The following is a 19,610-nucleotide window of genomic DNA, read 5'->3' as shown; positions in this document are numbered from 1 at the left end:
GACAGACAACGACGAAGTCAGTGGACAGGCCAAGGTCAGGGCAGGCAGTAGGTGGTCAGAATGTTAAACAGGACTTAAAAGCAATATTCTGGTCGGAGGAAGGATGACTATTAGGCCTCTTTCACACGGGCGAGATTTCTGCGCGGGTTCAACGCGTGAAGTGAACGCATTGCACCCGCACTGAATCCGGACCCATTCATTTCTATGGGGCTGTGCACATGAGCGGTGTTTTTCACGCGTCACTTGTGCGTTGCGTGAAAATCGCAGCATGTTCTATATCGTGCGTTTATCACGCAACGCAGGCCCCATAGAAGTGAATGGGGCTGCGTGAAAATCGCAAGCAAGTGCGGATGCGGTGCGATTTTCACGCACGGTTGCTAGGAGACGATCGGTCTGGGGACCCGATCTTTATTATATACCCTTATAGCATGGTTATAAATGGAAAATAATCGCATTCTTAATACAGAATGCATAGTACAATAGGGATTGAGGGGTTAAAAAATAAAAAAACAATTAATAAACTCACCTTAATCCACTTGAACGCTCAGCCCCACTTCTCTTTTTTGATGAAAAGGACCTGTGGTGACGTCAACGAGCTCATCACATGGTCCATCACCATGTGATGAGCGCAGTGATGTCATCAAAGGTCCTTTAGCCAGGTCCTGAAGAAAGTAGAAAGAAGAGGAGATCCGCTAGGCGACCAAGTGGATGAGGCGAGTTAAATTTGTTTATAATTTTTAACCCCTCAATGGACATTTTCCTATGCATTCTGTCTTACAAGTGCTATTATTTTCCCTTATAACCATGTTTCTATGGGAATACCAGAGGCAGCCGAGCGCTGTACTTGCCAATAGAAATGAATGCAGCGGCTAAGCGCGTGAGCAAGCAGCTGCTCTATTCTTTTCAGAGGGGTACAGGGACCCCGTTCTTGTGATCAGTGGGGGTCCCAGAGGTAGACCCACCACCAATCTGATAGTTAGCCCCCATCCTGTGGATAAGGGATAACTTTAACCAACCAAAATACCCTTTTAGTTTAGGCATACAGTGCACTAAAAACGTATTTAAACACACATGAAAAAAAAAAAATGAAGACAGAAGAATAAAAAAAATAACTTTATAAGTTTATAGACTTCTGTTGATTCACAACTGCCAATCAGAGGAGACAGCAGCAGTCTGAACCAATGAAGAGGCAGGGGGCGTGTCTCAGCCTACCCCTGAACCAATGAAGAGGCAGGGGGCGTGTCTCAGCCTACCCCTGAACCAATGAAGAGGCAGGGGGCGTGTCTCAGCCTACCCCTGAGCCCTTGCAGGCGCAGGGGGCGTGTCTCAGCCTACCCCTGAGCCCTTGCAGGCGCAGGGGGCGTGTCTCAGCCTACCCCTGAGCCCTTGCAGGCGCAGGGGGCGTGTCTCAGCCTACCCCTGAGCCCTTGCAGGCGCAGGGGGCGTGTCTCAGCCTACCCCTGAGCCCTTGCAGGCGCAGGGGGCGTGTCTCAGCCTACCCCTGAGCCCTTGCAGGCGCAGGGGGCGTGTCTCAGCCTACCCCTGAGCCCTTGCAGGCGCAGGGGGCGTGTCTCAGCCTACCCCTGAGCCCTTGCAGGCGCAGGGGGCGTGTCTCAGCCTACCCCTGAGCCCTTGCAGGCGCAGGGGGCGTGTCTCAGCCTACCCCTGAGCCCTTGCAGGCGCAGGGGGCGTGTCTCAGCCTACCCCTGACCCCTTGCAGGCACCGGGGGCGTGTCTCTGACTACCCCTGACCCCTTGCAGGCACTGGGGGCGTGTCTCTGACTACCCCTGACCCCTTGCAGGCTCTAAAGCTACACTGTAGTCACAGATCACGGCTCAGGCTTAATGGAGCAATATCAGAGAAAATAAATGACCGGGGACGATCCTCGGTAGGTACAGACTGGCATATAAGTTTTGAGCTCCTTACTGAACAGCCCCTTCAAGGCGGTGACCTGACCGGTGGCCATCAGATATATCCCCCTTACGTTCCCTTTAACCAATCTCACCCGTGTGCACTAAAAAGACCATGGAGACGACAGAAGTAAATATCAGACTTTATTTTTTGTGTCACCAATGTAAGTGAATGAACTGACAGTCGTTCGGCATGGTAATAAAAATAAACTGGGTTTTCCATTGGGATATTGTGCGATGGTTCCTTCACGGACCCAACACCAGCAGTTACTCGGGTAATGAGAGAAGTAGTCACAAGTGTCGCGGCGACTCGCTTCTGTTCACACAAGGCATTTCCTGGATACAAACAGCTGATACTGGGTTTCTTGCTCAATGTCTCCCCCTGCTGGCCGTCTTCTATATTTTACTATTCTATGCAGTGTGCCATCAGATCATTGTGATCTCTAAAGGCCACACATCCAAGGCTACTTTCACACTAGCGTTTTAGTTTTTCGGTATTGAGATCCGTCATAGGGGCTCAATACCGGAAAAAAACGCTTCCGTTTTCTCCCCATTTATTGTCAATGGGAACAAAACTGAACTGAGCGCTCCAAAATGCATTCCGTTCCCATACAGGAGAGCAAACCGCAACATGTTGTAGTTTTCTTTCCGTCCTGGGATGCGGAGCAAGACGGATCCGGCGTGACCCCCAATGCAAGTCAATGGGGACGGATCCTTTTTCTCGGACACAATAGAAAATGGAGACGTCCCCCATTGACTTTCCATGGAGTTCATGACGGATCCGTCTTTCCTATATTTCAGATAATACAACCGGATCCGTTTATATCGGATGCAGACGGTTGTATTATCAGTAACGGAAGCGTTTTTTGCTGATCCCTGGTGGAGCCAGTAAGATCGCTGGTGTAAAAGTAGCCCAAGGTATCATAGGCCGTCCACAGGTGTCCTGGAGAAGAACTGTCCACATGGCATAATGAAGGGATTGTCCCATCACAGGAACTTATCTCCTCAGGTGCTAAGCTCAGCAGTCGGACCCCCGCCGACACATACGCTCCATCCAACTCTATGGGACTTCCGGAGGCAGCAGAGTACAAGAGCTCAGCTACGTCTGGAAGCCCCACAGCGTGCATGCATGTCAGAGGAGCACAGATGACCAATCTCAGGATCATTGGGGACCGCTGCCAATCACTTATCTCCTATCCAATGCTTTAAAGGGGTTGCTCACCCTTGGGGACCTTTTCGGCAGAGCCCTCAGGATGTCCGGACCCGCAGTAGGAATCATACTTACATCTCTCCCCCTTAGGAGCCATATGTCTCGGGTCTACCCACGTCAACATCCAGTTTGGCTGCTGCAGCGATGACACGTCACCACTGCAGCCAGTCACTGGAAGCAGAAGGCTCCATACGCGGTGTGGTTTACTGCACCGGCGTACTGAAACTCACCATTCATGTAACGGGCGGTGAGCTGCAGCACCCTGGCACGGTCACGGCAGTGTACAAAGCCATCTGCCTCCAGCTCCGTACACTGACTGGTTGGGTAGATGGTTTACAGATTGATATTGATGACCTAGCCTTAGCGAAGGTCAGCAATATCTGTAGCCCGGAGAACCCCTTTAAACAGGTTTTCCCACATGTCAAAAGAAAGGAACTGCACATGCAAGACCTCTCCAGTGGTCCCGGACACCAAGCCCCAACCAACTTCAGCTCTGACATGTGAAAACCCCAGGGCTTAACTGTGACCAACTGTATGCAAGAAACCCAAGATCAGATCTTACTAGTGACAACAATGGTGGCTTCTTGCCATTAACCCAAAGGAGAGGTGTCCTACATGAGTTTGGATTGAGAGCATATAAAACCATGCCCTGATGCCTCGGAGAAGCTCTGAGAGGCCATCACAAGTCCTGTAGAGGCAGATAGAAGGGACGCTGTGGTGGAACTACAGGTTTCATAGTCTTCGGTGTAGACTGGAATGAAGAGTTAGATCAGGGGCGACTGCATAAAATGTTAGATTTGGGGAAATATACGGATACGTTGCGGCCAGATTGTGGAGCTGGTGTTTGGAATTGTATCTGTTTTTTTAATCTTCTGCTTTTGCTTCCATTTCATCTGCGTCGTCGTCTCCGTCCACCTCTGCGTTCTCCTTCTCCAGTCGCTCCAGTTGTCTGGCCAGTTCTGTTTCGTCTGTCTCTGTGACCACCTTGGGCTAAAACAGAAAAAAAACAAAAAAAAAAAAACGGTAAACATTAGACCTCATTTATCAGTGGGCAAACACAGACCCAACCCATGAACAGAGGCTTAAAGGGGTTGTCCAGGAAGAGAACAACATGGTCGCTGCAACGCCACACCCCTACATAAGTTTCCTTTAATGGAGCCGAGCTGCAATGCCACACACAACCTATGGACAGACGTGGCATTGGCAGCCATATTTATCTCATCCTGGACCATAAATGTCCCACCTCTGGGACCTGCTCCTGGAACTAGGCCTTGCTGTGGATGGAGAGCAAGGTGCACATTGGGCAGACTAGATGGTTCTTATCTACCGACACATTCTAACCTAACCTACGCATGACCAGCTTTCTCCATTCACCGCTATGAGACATCCGAAATTAGTGAGCACTCGCTTGGCTATTTTCGGAAGCCCAAGTGCATTGAATAGACAGGTGACCGTGGACTTGCTGCCTGTTCTGCCCCAGCACGTTCTGCCCCAGCACAGGGAGATTCATTTCAGATCACGTCTATTTCATTCTGCTCTAGTTTTTAGTTCGGTAATAGCACCATCTAGCGGTCTTAACGATGTACTACACTTTGTTTGTCTGTTAATAAAGATTATTGTATAGTTGGGAGGTGCAAAGCATTGTGGGAGTGTAGTGCATTGTGGGAAAGAGAAGCCCAGCCTCAGTCATCAAGGACACACCAGCTGAGATCTTCTTAAACTCCACCATCCTTTTGCAAGCATATCTGGCGAGACTTCTACCTTTGTTTCAGGGACAGTGTTTTATGCAGAGCAGTCCAGCTAGTTCTAATCGGTACTCAGGAGGTTGTCTTAACTGTTAGATGCTAGACATGAAATCCATGTATAAGCAGCCATTTTGGACATGTGCCCAGTGTTCATGTAACGTTATAATACATGCTGTTCAATGCTTTATACTTATACATGTTATTTGTATTCTTACAGCTTTACCACACAATGGATTGATCACATCAAATACTCCAGTTTTGCCAATAAACGAGTTAGACCACAGAGAACAGTCCTCTTATTTGGAAGACAGGAATGGTTTATGCTGAATGTCAGACTGCACACTGTGTGAACGTGTAGGACAAGTCCCATTCTTGAGAGAGGAGCAGGACCTGCGCCCAGCGGACATTTATAGCCTATCCTATTGACATGCCATACATGACACACAGATGGGACATCCCCTTTAATGTAACACTATAAGGTCATGCTCGTACATCTCAGATGGTTGTGTTCACGTCATGAACGTGTCAGCACACCTCAACGGTATGTAATCCCAGCAGCAACCCCTTGTGCCTTACATTAAGGGGACGAGCCCTCGTAGCACCCCCTGCAGGCCAATCCATTAAGGCTAACCTGCAGATTTTCCATTGCATGGACCAAAAGCCACTCCTTTATTCCAGTGCATGTGAATGGGGTACATACTAGGCCATCCATGGAAGGCAAGGTCGTGTAGGGACAGACGCTGATTTCTTTAGTCACTTGAAGTCATTATTGAGGACTAAGTAATAAGGAGAAACCTATCACTCAGCATCTGGAGGGTGAGGGGCGCCTGCATATCATTGGATTCCTGGCCGGCCGCACTATTTAACATGCAAGTACTCTATAACGCCTTCATATTACCTCATATGACACACAACCGAAATCAGCATGTCAGTCTCTACACTATGCTGCCCGTAGATCGGAGACCTGAAAGGCTCCAGTTTGGTGTGGATCTACCACAATTCATAGTCCAATACACATGGAGGAGGTCTCAAAACCCAACCTGAAAAATCGTGAAAAACTCAGGGCATGGTCAGGATTCTCTACTCTGCCATGGGTTTCACCCTTTGTAACTGAATTTGCAAGCAACGCGTGGATTTAGAGGTGGGCCTGCTGCTGCACGTCACTGGAGTCATATTGATGACTTCTCCTCAGGGTAGGTCATCTCACCATCTGACTGGTGGGGGTCTGACCCGTTGGAAGGGGTTGCAGCCACTTCCGCAGCCTGTGAGGTCATGTCCATCAATCACGTGGTCTTTCTGTAGCTCAGTTCTAGGCAAGTGAATGGGGATGAGCTCCGCCACCATACAACGTATGACGGTGTGCTATGGGAAGACAGATGCTGGGAGTCGGCCGTCAAGGATCAGGTATTGATGACCTCTCTCGAGTATCACATCCTAAAGTCTGTGCAGTTTTCTTATGAAATTCATCAGTTTTTTAACAGACACTAAAAACTGATACAAAATGCAAAACGGCCGTTAAAAAAAAAAATGGTAGATGGAAAATGAACACAAACATGAATGCAAAAAAGCCAGGAAAAACTGACAGCTAGGGCTGCAACGATTAATCGATGTAATCGATTATATTCGATAACTGGATTCGTTGTCGACGAATCCAGTTATCGAATAATCGCCGATTCGTTGCTATGCGGGCGGGCGGGCGCTGCATCTTTATTTTACCTTTTTACAATGACGCTCCTGTAACAGCCAGGCAGAGCGGACGGCGGCGCAACGTCACTCACTCACGTGACGCACCTGCTCCGCCCACCTCATGAATGAAGGAGGCGGAGCGGAGCAGGTGCGTCACGTGAGTGAGTGACGTTGCGCCGCCGTCCGCTCTGCCTGGCTGTTACAGGAGCGTCATTGTAAAAAGGTAAAATAAAGATGCAGTGATTAGTCCGACTTATAAGCATCGGGGCCGGGGCTGTTATGGGGAGGGGGAGGATCCGTCTATGGCACTGCTATGGGGAGGGGGGTCTGTGTATATCACTGCTATGGGGAGGGGGGAGGATCTGTCTATGGCACTGCTATGGGAAGGGGGGTCTGTGTATAGCACTGTTATGGGGAAAGGGATCTGTGCACTGTTATGAGGAAAGGGATCTGTGCACTGTTATGCCCATAACAGTGCACATATCCCCCTCTCCATAACAGCGCCACCCACAGATCCCCCTCTCCATAACAGCGCCACCCACAGATCCCCCATAATAGTGTCGCCCACAGATCCCCCATAATAGTGTCGCCCACAGATCCCCCATAATAGTGTCGCCCACAGATCCCCCATAATAGTGTCGCCCACAGATCCCCCATAATAGTGTCGCCCACAGATCCCCCATAATAGTGTCGCCCACAGATCCCCCATAATAGTGTCGCCCACAGATCCCCCATAATAGTGTCGCCCACAGATCCCCCATAATAGTGTCGCCCACAGATCCCCCATAATAGTGTCGCCCACAGATCCCCCATAATAGTGTCGCCCACAGATCCCCCATAATAGTGTCGCCCACAGATCCCCCATAATAGTGTCGCCCACAGATCCCCCATAATAGTGTCGTCCACAATTTGTTTTAATATGGCCTTTGAACATAATTTTTCAAGTAAGATCATATAAACCTCTGTTTTGTAATTTTGTCGTTTTTCCCGATTAATCGAAGAAATTAATCGGCAACTAATCGATTATTCAAATAATCGTTAGCTGCAGCCCTACTGACAGCGTATTCGTTTTTTATGGTCTTTTTTTTTTTTTCCCCGTGTTGTTAGCGGATGATAAAGCCTCACCTCCATTTGGACATTAAAAACGCCTCTTTTCTCCTCAATCCTCTCTTTGATGACGGACATTGCTTGATTCAGCACGGACAGGCCTTCCGTCCTCTCCAGGGTGGTGGTGGTCATCACATACCGAGGCGGCGCAATCAGATTTATCTGCACAGATCACATATCATTAGGGTGGATTCGGATGGGGAGAGCGCTGCAATGTACTCCATGTCAGCTCCATGACAGTAACGCAATTTTACATCGTTACATGCCCTGCTTTACCTTGATTGGCATATTTTCCGTTGAGCAGCCAAGTCCTGCCCTCAGGGCATCTTTGACGGCATCAATGCCTTCATATCCGTAGCACGCAACTTCAATATCTTACGAGAAAAAGAAAAAAAACGGAGACCATAAGCCCGGTAAGCAGTACATTCATACATCAGCACAGACTCATCGACCACGTTCACTGACATGAATGAGAGTTATGGACACCAGCTACCGTTCACGTCAAGTCGTGGTTTAAAAGGGGGTTTCCACCGAGGACCAGCAACCATAGGCGGAGGCGCTTTACCTGCTCTGATCTTCACAGCTTGTGGAGTAAGACGCCTGTTAATATTGTCAATGAGAACTCGCATCTCCTCTTCTGTTAAATCCAATCCATCCAGAACTGAAGGGTCCCTGAAGGAATAAAAAATGTTTTAATAAAAACCTCGTTTAGGGAGGTCGGTATCCACTTACTACTCTGCTTATGTATTCACCCCCTTTAACAGATGAGCGCTGCCTTACAGCATTTAGAATTGTATTACATCTACCTTCAGATGCCCTCTGCTGGACGGGTGTGAAAGCACACCCTGATAATCTGTGTTACTTCTTTTCTATGCCCGTACAGTCCTAGAATCCACAGTCAGAATAGGAAAAGGGACGGGTAATCGGTGTATAACGACTTAAAGCGGTTGTCCAACTCTTTACAAGTGATGGCCACCACTATCTGATCGGCGGGGGTCCAGTGCCAGAACAAATAGGTTGGACAACCCCTTGAAAAAAAAAAAAAAAGACGAGAAGCTACTTACGAAACGGCTTGCTTGAAGGCATCATAGGCTCCGTAGCCCGGCCTCTTGTATCGTTCATCAAATACCCAGGCGGTCCGCTGAAACAGGCTCTCCAGCTGGTCATCCTTCCTGTACTCCAGCACCTCCGCTACGTGACGCAAAATGCTGTAAACCTGGAATTACAGGAGCGCGGCGGAAAACACAAAATCAGAAAATATTTCTGCTGCCGACATGAAGTCACTAGATGTCCGCTCTAGCACCTCGCTGATCGCTGCAACAAATTGATAGTCCCCATACCTGCATCGGGACATAAGATGACAACTGTCACTGATGGCAGCTTACGGAAAGCTTAAAGGGCTTGTCCAAGTTATTAAACAGGCAGCCATGGCGGCCTATATTTACCAATTCCTGCCGTCTTCCAGCACTGTAATAAGCGGTGAAGTGCCCGTATGCTCCAGACCCTGCTGCAGCCAATCACTGGCCTCAGTAGCACAGGGCTGTTAAGTGTGAATGCAGCTCTGGAGTATAACGCAGACTGTAACTTGTGATCACTACAAAAATCAATAATGCCACGTGTATACAAAGTCGGAGTCAATGTACAAAGTGGGAATTCCGGACATGAACCTAAGGTGGACGCATGCGCCGTGTGCCGCTGTACAGCCACACAGTGGCATGCGTTGCCCGTGGGCTACCAGGTTAATAAAAGTAAACTGTATGTCATACCAGCATATACCTACACTCTTTTGGCCTCCACTGGGCGAACGGGGACCCCAAGGATACGTTTTAAGTATACACTGGGTGCTTTCTACGTACATAGGTCAAATGTATAGAAAGCAGCCGACTGTGTGTTATTATAGATCAAATGGCGCTGAAACGCGAGATTCACGTACCGCAGGGTTATACCCTGTTCATGTGTAATACTACTACACGCCCCCGGCCGCCATGCTTACCGCCGGACCCCCAGCAATCAGATCATCGTCCCACTAACTACCCCGCCAGCACAGGATCTTACTCACAGTTTTGGACTTGGTGAACTTATCTTCACATTTCAGCGCTTCTTCCGGCGAAACTCTTCTTTTAGACAGATCTATGTATCCTGGAGGAGGAGGCAAAATCAAAGAGAAAATTAACAGCCGCGAGAGTTGCCCGACAGACCCGGGGGTCTGCCGACGTGTGTCTAGAGAGGGGACGGGCTGAGGCGAGTCTTAACGGGAATCTGTCCCCAGCGATGTCCCTATTAAACTGTTTGTGTAGTCACATAGCGGTGGTAAAACGCTGGTTTTCTCTAGTTCATCCGACGCGTCGTTCCTATGCAAATGGCAACAATCGCCATTGATCCAGTTGAAGCCGAGCCCTTCCCTCACTGCTTAGAGACCGCCTGGCCCTGTCAAAGCAGTGAGGAAGGGGCAGAGCCAAGAAAGACGCGGGGCTTTGGTGCAACAAGAGCAATGGTGACGCCCACATTGCACCAAGAGTCCTAATTGCATATTTGGAAAAAGTATCATAACTCAGGAATGGAGGCTCCGATCAACTAAAGAAAAACAGCAATTTAATCAGGCGAAGCACAGCTATATGTCTATGCAGACGGCTGGTACCTGGTGATAGATTCCCTTCAAAATGTCCCAAATATTGGTGAAAACAGAGCCAGATTTATCACACAGCCGGCAACACTGGTGATTTTGCTTTTTCTGCGGCAAAAGGAGATGGCCATGCACAATAAAACGCGGCAGCTGGAATTGGCGAATGTGGATCCTGTGAGGTGGGACCTGCGCTATATTTGTAAGAGAATGATACTCCCTTAACCCCCCCTTAAGGACCAGGCCATTTTTTTATTTAGCATTTTTGTTTTTCACTCCCCGCCTTCCCATGGTCCTAACTTTTTTATTTTTCCATTCACATAGCCTTATGAGGGCTTATTTTTTGCGGGACAAGTTGTACTTTCTAATGGCGCTATTTGCAGTTGCATACCATGTAGTGGGAAGCGAAAAAAAATAAAATTCCAAATGGGGTAGAATTGGGGGGGGGGGGGGGGCCCCAACGCAATTCTGATAAAGGTTTTTTTTTATTACACTGTACACTATGCGCTAAAATTGACCTGTTAACTTCATTCTCCAGGTCAGTACGGTTCCAACGATACCAAACCTAAATAATTTTTCTTGCGTTTTAATACTGAAAATAAATTAAATCCTTTGAGGGAAAAATAAAAAAATGTATAAACCATATTCTGACCCCTATAACTTTATTATAGTTATGTGTACGGGGCTGTGTGGGGGCTCATTTTTTGCGGGACAATCTGTTCTTTTCAGTGATACCAACTTGAAGTGTGTACGACTTTTTGATCACTTTTTATAAAAAAAAATATTGGGTAGTTGAAGTGACAAAAAAATTGGCAAATTGGCAGTTTTTATTTTTGGCGATGCCCATGATGTTTATTTTTTTATTGCTTAAGTATTTTTATTTTAAGGAAAGGGGGGTGATTTTAACTTATGTTTTTTCATTTTTTTATATTTGTAAAAACTTTCTTTTTACTTTTTGGGTGACAATAACTGGCAATCATTGGATTGCCCATTGTGTTCACCGATGGGTAAACAGCCATCATTGTAGACTTCATTTGGAATACAACAATACAATGCTGCCACCTAGTGGCCTGAATTGGTATATTCCTAAAATAGGCGAAGTAACACGTTCCCCGATCTCAGCCGGGGAACGCCGTTACCAGACCGGAAGCGCGCTACTTCCGCTTCCAGACTGATCAGATGCCATGGTCACATTTGACCACAGCATCTGAAGGGTAAAATGTGCCGTGGGTCTCTGCTATTTAAAATCGCAGAAACCCCGCAGCTATGGCGCTCGTGCCATGTTTAAAGACATGTACGTAAATCGGTCCTTAAGGGGTTAGAGGGGATGTCCCCCAGAAAATATTCTACAGTTTTTAAACCAGCACCTGGATCTGAATACTTTTATATTTGCATGTAATTAAAAATTTAGCATTGCCTCTGAGCTATCCAATAAAATGTATCTGTATAGCGCCACCTATTTGTTTTTTTTTCTCATTTCTTTGACCTGTTCACTGAGATGGCCGCACATGCTCAGTTCCATCCTTCAACTGCCTCCTGAGCTGTGATAGGTGGAGTATGGACACGCCCCCTTAGCTGCAGCAGAAAAGACACGCCCCCGAGCTTTTAGCTTGATATAAATCTAGCAGAGCAATGAATGTGGAGATCTCACATACATAAAAAATATAATAAAAAATAATCACATACCTTTATCTTTATCGACTCTTATGACCACCACGCACTCGTTTCTGCCAATGCGGATGAGCTTGTTGATGGATCGGATACGCCTTCGGGAGAGCTCGCTGAGGAGGATCATGCCCTCAATGTTGTTATACTCCAAGAGGCTGACGTAGGCGCCCATCTCCGCAATGGAGCGGACGTTGACCATGACCACATCGTCTACTTCTGGAAACTTGTGCTGGTAAAACCGACAACTCAACGCAGGCATCCTGAAAGGCAGGGACCGTCATCATTAGTCACCGTCACCCACTATACAGTACAGCACCATAATATAAAACCCACAGACGTATTGTATTCCCCTGCAAAGGATTTGGTCAGGATTTAGGCACAGAATCTGCAATGTGTGAACGCGGTCAAAAGCTGGCTGGCATCCAGGGTTCTCTATATCTTTGCTGCATGACTGAAGGCCCATCAGGAAATCAGTCCCTTGCTCTGAACGCTGGGGTCCAACCAACCAGACAGCGAAACTAACACCGCCAATGGTGGGGGAGGCTCCCGAGTCACTGATGATACCTCTGCAAAGGTATGCAAGTCCTCTTTTACAGGACCACAGGATAGGCTATCAATATGAGATGGTCAGCCTCCATCACCCCCGCCGATCAGCTGGATATCCAGAGGTGGACAGTGCCAGAACACCACAGCGCCGTACATTGTGTAGTGGTCACCCTCGGGTACTGCAGCTCTGTACACTATTTAGACAACCTGTGGCTGCAACTAACTGCTGGTCAGACCCCCACTGATCGCATCAGGGCATACTATGGCCCTGAAAAAAACCTTTTAAGCTGATTTTCAAACCCCCTACCAAAGGTCCAGGAAGCTGAGATAGGGGAAGCTGTTTGTTGAGTCATCCCTGATTTTCACAGATTTCCTTCCCTGCCTTACAAACTACAGGACACTGGGGAAACAGAGCTCCTACAGGAATGGCCACCGGGCTCCCCCCCTTGTCTGAACAAGGCTCAATTCACTTCTATGAGAGTTCTGAGATGTCCAGAGAAAAGTATGCATGCTGGGAGTTGTAGTTACACAATAGCTGGAGTGCCGGAGGCTGCCTACCCCTGCCCTAGACATTACACTGGGGGTGGATGGTGGACTACCATACATGATTATCAAGCCTCAGCCGTCAGCGCACGCTGGGAGTTGTAGTTTCCTAACAGCTGGTGGGAGACTACTGCTCCATGGTGAACTGCCTGTGGGTATAGTAGACTGACCTGCAGAAAGTACAGGCCCCTGAAGTACTATATGTGCAATGTTCGGACATCAGGTAGAGGGAAGGAGATGATGTTGTGATGTGTAGTAGTCCCAGCGTCTTGGTGTCTACGCACACCACCACTGCTTGTCCATTCTCGTATTGTGCCCTCTTCTAAACAAGCAGTGTATATAGACACATATTCGGGTCCCATATCTCTGATACATTACTATGCAGAACATATCCCTGTCCTGGTATTGGATGGAGGCATACATGGTCACCCATTCATTCCAACCTGTGACGTAAGAGATCATTCCCCCAGCAAACAATGGTGTGGCCGTCCTCTACTTCAGTCTCACACAGGCCGCCTTTTATCCTATGTGGACGGGAAGCCTAAAAACTTCAACCCAAGAGAGGATCTGCCCCCCTCTCATACCCCATTATTGCTAATGTTCATCTCTGTGAGGGAGACCTAACAGGCTTCATAAATGGAACTAAAGGTGGCCAGCGCCTCTAGACAGGCATCTGCTGACAACTGTTCCACCCAACTTTCCCATACACTCTTGGCTTGACCGAGTGTTCATGTGTTCCCGAGAAGCCCCTACTAGACGCCTCTAGCGGTGCTTTATCTGCCCGAGGGACAGTTGGGTGTTTCAAGATCCAACAATCCTCCTTCTCCATGAAGGCAGACAGAAGGTTGGCTCCCACACACAAGACGAAAGGTGGGTCTGGTCAACTCACATCTATCCAAATATTAGATCGGTGGGGGTCTCAGCAGAAGACAAGAGTGGGGACCCTGTACCACCCCGGTGGAGTGGACATCTGCGCAGCCTCTCCATTTATTTCTACAGGAGCACCGGAGATATCAGAGAGCTCTACATGCCCGTCTCTAGAAAGGCAGTGCATACACATGCTCGACCCACAAACCCGATCCATTTGGGGAGGGGGGGGGTTCTGAAGGGTATGGGGTGCCTGTTCTCACTGTGGGTTGTGCTCTGGGGGGTATGAAAATTTCTTAAAATCGCCTCGACGTGGCTAGTACCGCGCAAATCCCCAGCATCCCATGTGAATATGCGCTACACGGGATGTCTGACCAGAACATCTCATCACAGATCCACAGGGGAGGTGGTAAGGGTCTGATCGCTGGAGGGGTCCAGTGGTTTTATGAGAAGGATGGGGGTTCACGAGTCCCCCCCCCTCTACTGCTCTATTCACCGGGGACTGCAGAGTACAGTGCTCGGCTATCTCCAAATGACCACAACGATAAAACACTACCCTGTGGATGGGCGATGTTAAATACATAATATAAAGGAATGATGGAACAGGCTCTGTAACATCCGGAATAGTAGAGAAGAAAGTGATTTATTCAAATGACACGATCACTATGGACCTATGCAATTAAAATGTACAAAATCATTATACGATTTAAAATCTAAAATGTAATACTGCAAAATATAACTATAAAAATAACTCAATAAAAACCAATAGATAAAGAAGAAAAATAGACTAAGCTGGCTGTGTTCTCGCACACGTCTCAGGAATGGTTGTTCATGCGGGATACCGCCGGATTGTGCTGGTAGAAGGACAATGGTGGTGGCATCCAATGCGGCAAAGTCCCTCAAAACCATATCACATTGAGCAGATATACAGGGTGGGCCATTTATATGGATACACCTTAATAAAATGGGAATGGTTGGTGATATTAACTTCCTGTTTGTGGCACATTAGTATATGTGAGAGGGGAAACTTTTCAAGATGGGTGGTGACCATGGCGGCCATTTTGAATCCAATTTTTGTTTTTTCAATAGGAAGAGGGTCATGTGACACATCAAACTTATTGGGAATTTCACAAGAAAAACAATGGTGTGCTTGGTTTTAACGTAACTTTATTCTTCCATTAGTTATTTACAGGCGTCCCACGTGATCGGATTAGAGGCCGGGTTTCAAAGGTTTTCCAGCGCGCTGGCGAGCAACCCAGGAGCTATAGAAACCTGAGGATCTCAAATTCTGCATTTAAGCCTTTTGGAATGAGGGTCTCGAATTAATAAATTCTTCTGGATTCAAGTCTAGACATTGCCGCTATATGGTCGTCGTCGTCCCCTCCCCACTTCAGAGTCTCTCTACTTTTTCGATGGCTGTGACAATGAGTGATGTAGGATCTTGATTGTCTAAACATTACACAAATGTTCACAGAGTGTTGATCGAAGCCTTCCTTGATTTTATTAATATGTTCGGAGATCCTTTTTGCGACCGATATACTGGGCGTTTCAACATGTATATGACGTCTGTTGAATTGCACGTCAAATGATCCTTTATTTCTAAATTGAAGGAGTTTTTGGTAGTTCTTTTCGGAAATCTCGTTATTTTGCAATTATTGCAAGCGCCACATCGGAAGAATCCTTTTAAATGTAGCCAATCATTTGTCTCCTTTGTTTTCTATCACTGGTGTTCATTTCTTGTATAAAGCTATTGAGCCTCTTCAGATGGTTTCCAAATGAAAATGATATCATCAGTATTCCTTCGCCATGGCACCAGGCTCACCCCCAGTTTTGGGAGTATGATCTCTTCCTCCCAATAGGTTTGCATAACCGGGGGCGAACCTGGTGCCCATGGCAGTCCCTCTGATCTGTAAATAAAAATTAGAACTATAGTAAAAAAAAAAGTTGGGGTGAGCCTGGTGCCATGGCGAAGGAATACTGATGATATCATTTTCATTTGGAAACCATCTGAAGAGGCTCTCAATAGCTTTATACAAGAAACTAACACCAATGATCGGAACCTGCAATTTACTACCAATATCAGTAGGGAAACGGGCAATTTCCTGGACATAACAGTCACAAGACTTGTAACACTTACCAGAAGCCAACCACTAGAAATAGCCATGTACTCTTCTCGAGTTGCCACCTACCTAGGTGGCTAACAAATATACCGACTAGTCAATTTAGGAATTGTGCACACAATGATCAGTTCTAGATAGGGGCACAAAAAGTAAGCGATCAATTACAAAATAAACAATACTCGATTCATCACTTCAAAAAGTTAGATTACTGGAAAGGGCATCTTCCTATCTCGAACAAAATGCTAATACAGATGCCGACGAGACCCTACGGATTATTCTGCCTCAGTGGTGATTTCAGGAAAGTAGAAAAAAATAATAGGAAAATATTGGTACCGCTTACTGGAAGCCAAAATTATAGGTTCACAAGTGAGCAAGACCCCAAGAATTACATACACTAAAGCGCCAAATTCGGGCCTACAAATTGCACCTTCGTACAAAAGGAGACAAATGATTGGCTAAATTTAAAAAGGATTCTTCCGATGTGGCGCTTGCAATAATTGCAAAATAACGAAAATTTCCGAAAAGAACTACCAATGTACGATCTACCAAAAACTCCTTCAATTTAGAAATAAAGGATCATTTGACGTGCAATTCAACAGACGTCATAGACATGTTGAAACGCCCATGTAATAGACAGTATATCGGTCGCAAAAAGGATCTCCGAACATACTAATAAAATCAAGGAAGGCTTCGATCAACTCTGTCTAAACATTACAAAGAATTTCACAATCAAGATCCTACACCACTCATTGTCACAGCCATCGGAAAAGTAAAGAGACCCTGGAAGGGAAGGGGGGACCATATAGCGGCAATGTCTAGACTCAAATCCAGAAGAATTCATGAATTCAAGACCCTTATTCCGAAGGGCTTAAATGAAGAATTGGAGATCTTCGGGTTTCTATAGCTCCTGGGTTGGTCACCCCCCCCCTTATGCGACAGTGTCTAGCTGTCAGCACCTCTACGTCTCCTCCAGGGTGGGCGCCCACCCCTAACCACCCGATCATCTCCTCTAATGGGCGCCCACCCCTAACCACCCGATCATCTCCTCTGATGAATCATTGCCAATCAGAAGGCCCACCAAGTGAAAGACTTATAAAAATGCAACGATGGCAAATGAAAACCACCAATGTGTTTTTTTGCCGACGATACCTATTGAACCCTTACTTAAGTAATAGGATATACATCAGAGTAGAATTACTGTTATATACATCTGGTATATAGGTACATGATGGGCCCGTCTTTATAATATTGTTGCACATTTGAACTGTGACGCGAACCCCTTTTGATAAACTGTGGACTCTTCATCAAGACCCCCTATGTTCACTACATGTGTAATTAAGGACCTTCGATAATCACAAATCCGGTCCGTCCCCCCTTTTCTACCCAGTCAGAACCACAGCCCCAGTGGGGATACATAAGGATATGACTATAGGGTTGAACACTGATGGCCACTGAAGAAGAAACTTCTTGTTTTGAAACGCGTTTGGCAGGCAATAGTGTTACCCTGAGGGAAATGTAACGCAACCATCGGATATGGAGTAAATACCAGCGCGCCGGAAGACCTTTGAAACCCGGCCTCTAATCCGATCACGTGGGACGCCAGGAAACCTGTACTGGGAGAGTCGAGTCTCCGGCTATACCGCGGTCTGCACCTGTTCGAGCGGGGAAATACATACCAGGAGGCGGTACATACTGCCGGCGAGGAGACGGTAACAACTATTTCCAATTGTTATCCCATCACCGCTGATTTGCCATTGGTTCGGCGGTGAATGAATAGGTCCTATAGACCCGTCACCGCTGATCCGCCAGTGAGGGACAGACAACGGCATCGCTTTTGAGACCAACCCCAGAGCACATCGACCAACTGACCTGGGCTCAGACAGTTCTATCACTGGAGCATCATCCATCAGAGGAGTCTATGCAGCTACAGCGTCACTGGGACACGTCTGGTAAAGGGATCCTTATGCAACTGTAGTTCTATCGACTGGTTTGAATACATGGAACTAGATCTGCTCAATGTGATATGGTTTTGAGGGACTTTGCCACATTGGATGCCACCACCGCTGTCCTTCTCCCGGCACAATCTGGCGGTATCCCGCATGTACAACCATTCCTGAGAACACGGCCAGCTTACAGTCTGCGCTCACTTCTTTATCGGTTAGTTTTTATTGAGTTATTTTTATAGTTATATTTTGCAGTATTACATTTTAGATTTTAAATTGTATAGTGATTTTGTACATTTGAATTGCATAGGTCCATAGTGATCGTGTCATCTGAATAACTCAGTCTTCTCTACTATTCAAGAGCACCTTAGTCCACGACTCGATTGGGGTGGGTCGCTACACGGCTGCGCTGGGACGCTACACGGCTGCGCTGGGACGCTACACGGCTGCGCCGGGACGCTACACGGCTGCGCCGGGACGCTACACGGCTGCGCCGGGACGCTACACGGCTGCGCCGGGACGCTACACGGCTGCGCCGGGACGCTACATGGTTAGGCTGAGCCCACGTTGACTGTGTGATCTGACAACTGACGGAGATGCAGAACAGCAATCCTTATAATCACGCGAAACTGCGCCCACATTTCCCCCCGACACGCTGCACTATCCGGCACTTAGGGGGGGGGGGGACTGACTGCAATATTTACTAGTATCGCAGAAGCATGACATCACAGGTTACTCACGTGATGTCATCCGGTCCCACAGACTAACGCTACACGTAAGCGCGGCCCCCCAGTCTGACACCTCCTCTCGTTCCTATGGCCTCCATCGCTCTGTCCACAAATAGGCACTTGGGGCTCGTTGCCGTACCACCAAAGGAGTTCCTTCAGCTACGCGGGGGGGAGGGGTGTCCCATTTTCTGGGTCATTTTAGCCCCCATTCACTTTGAGTATATGGGGGGGGGGGGGGGGGGATGAGGATAATAAAGCCGCAAATAGACGCCTGTGTGAATTACGTCCGATGATACGTCTGCATATACAGTGCACAGCTGGAGGACACACCCCATAACTTATGTACAATTTATAGGGCAAGCAGGCCGGTGCCACCCTTGTAATACCAGCTTCAGGGAGGGTCAACTCCAAACCTGCAGCTACACAGGACGCCATGCCCTTGCCAGCCTACGTACTTGTCGTATCGGCCGTCTCCGTTGCTCCGCGATCAGATCGGTGACTGGGCCCCGGGTGCTTTCCTGTAGCACACGCCGCACTATTTCATCAGCATGCGTCCCGGCAAGACTTCCAAGCGCATGCGTCAACCACAAAGCGGAACCATCGAGACGGGGAAAGCGCCTAGAACGTACGTGCCGCGGCGCGTCAGTGTGACCGAGGCGGCCATCTTGCTTGTGGTAAACCGTTGCCCAAACGTTTGCGGCGTAAAAAAAAAGAGAATTTTTAACCCATTAGGACTGATAGTATCGACGCTGAGTTTGGGGGGGTGGCAAGAAAGCGGATAATGAGCATGAAGCAAGAGTTACGTTCTAAAGCCCAAAATTTAATACGGCGATAAAATGACGTCTTGAATAAAATATTTCAAAGCGGAACAATTTCGTCGTAATTTAAATTTTTTTTGTTATCTTTTTTTCGGGAC

General features: G+C 47.5%; 1 protein-coding gene across 1 annotated transcript; it reads right to left on the bottom strand.

Moving 5' to 3' along the window:
- Positions 1-2,669: 2,669 nt before the first annotated feature.
- On the bottom strand, positions 2,670-19,293 carry LOC122921643 (eukaryotic translation initiation factor 2 subunit 1). The gene is made up of 8 exons (XM_044271789.1): positions 19,150-19,293; positions 11,966-12,207; positions 9,719-9,798; positions 8,724-8,875; positions 8,225-8,331; positions 7,936-8,033; positions 7,678-7,821; positions 2,670-4,111 (listed from the first exon to the last, which is right to left on the bottom strand). The coding sequence occupies exons 2-8, from the start codon at positions 12,204-12,206 to the stop codon at positions 3,986-3,988; spliced, it is 948 nt and encodes a 315-aa protein (XP_044127724.1). The 5' UTR covers position 12,207; positions 19,150-19,293; the 3' UTR covers positions 2,670-3,985.
- Positions 19,294-19,610: the final 317 nt, after the last annotated feature.

This window comes from Bufo gargarizans, chromosome 11 (assembly GCF_014858855.1).
Source record: "Bufo gargarizans isolate SCDJY-AF-19 chromosome 11, ASM1485885v1, whole genome shotgun sequence".
NCBI lineage: Eukaryota > Metazoa > Chordata > Amphibia > Anura > Bufonidae > Bufo > Bufo gargarizans.
This window is presented reverse-complemented; position numbering and strand designations above follow the sequence as displayed.

Excerpts from the sequence above, each read along its gene's own strand:
- LOC122921643 (XM_044271789.1), bottom strand. The coding sequence starts at position 12,206 with ATGCCTGCGTTGAGTTGTCGGTTTTACCAGCACAAGTTTCCAGAAGTA. Across the intron at positions 8,876-9,718 it reads AGTTCACCAAGTCCAAAACT|GTTTACAGCATTTTGCGTCA; the intron begins GTGAGTAAGATC and ends CTGTAATTCCAG. Across the intron at positions 8,332-8,723 it reads GCCTTCAAGCAAGCCGTTTC|GGACCCTTCAGTTCTGGATG; the intron begins GTAAGTAGCTTC and ends TTATTCCTTCAG.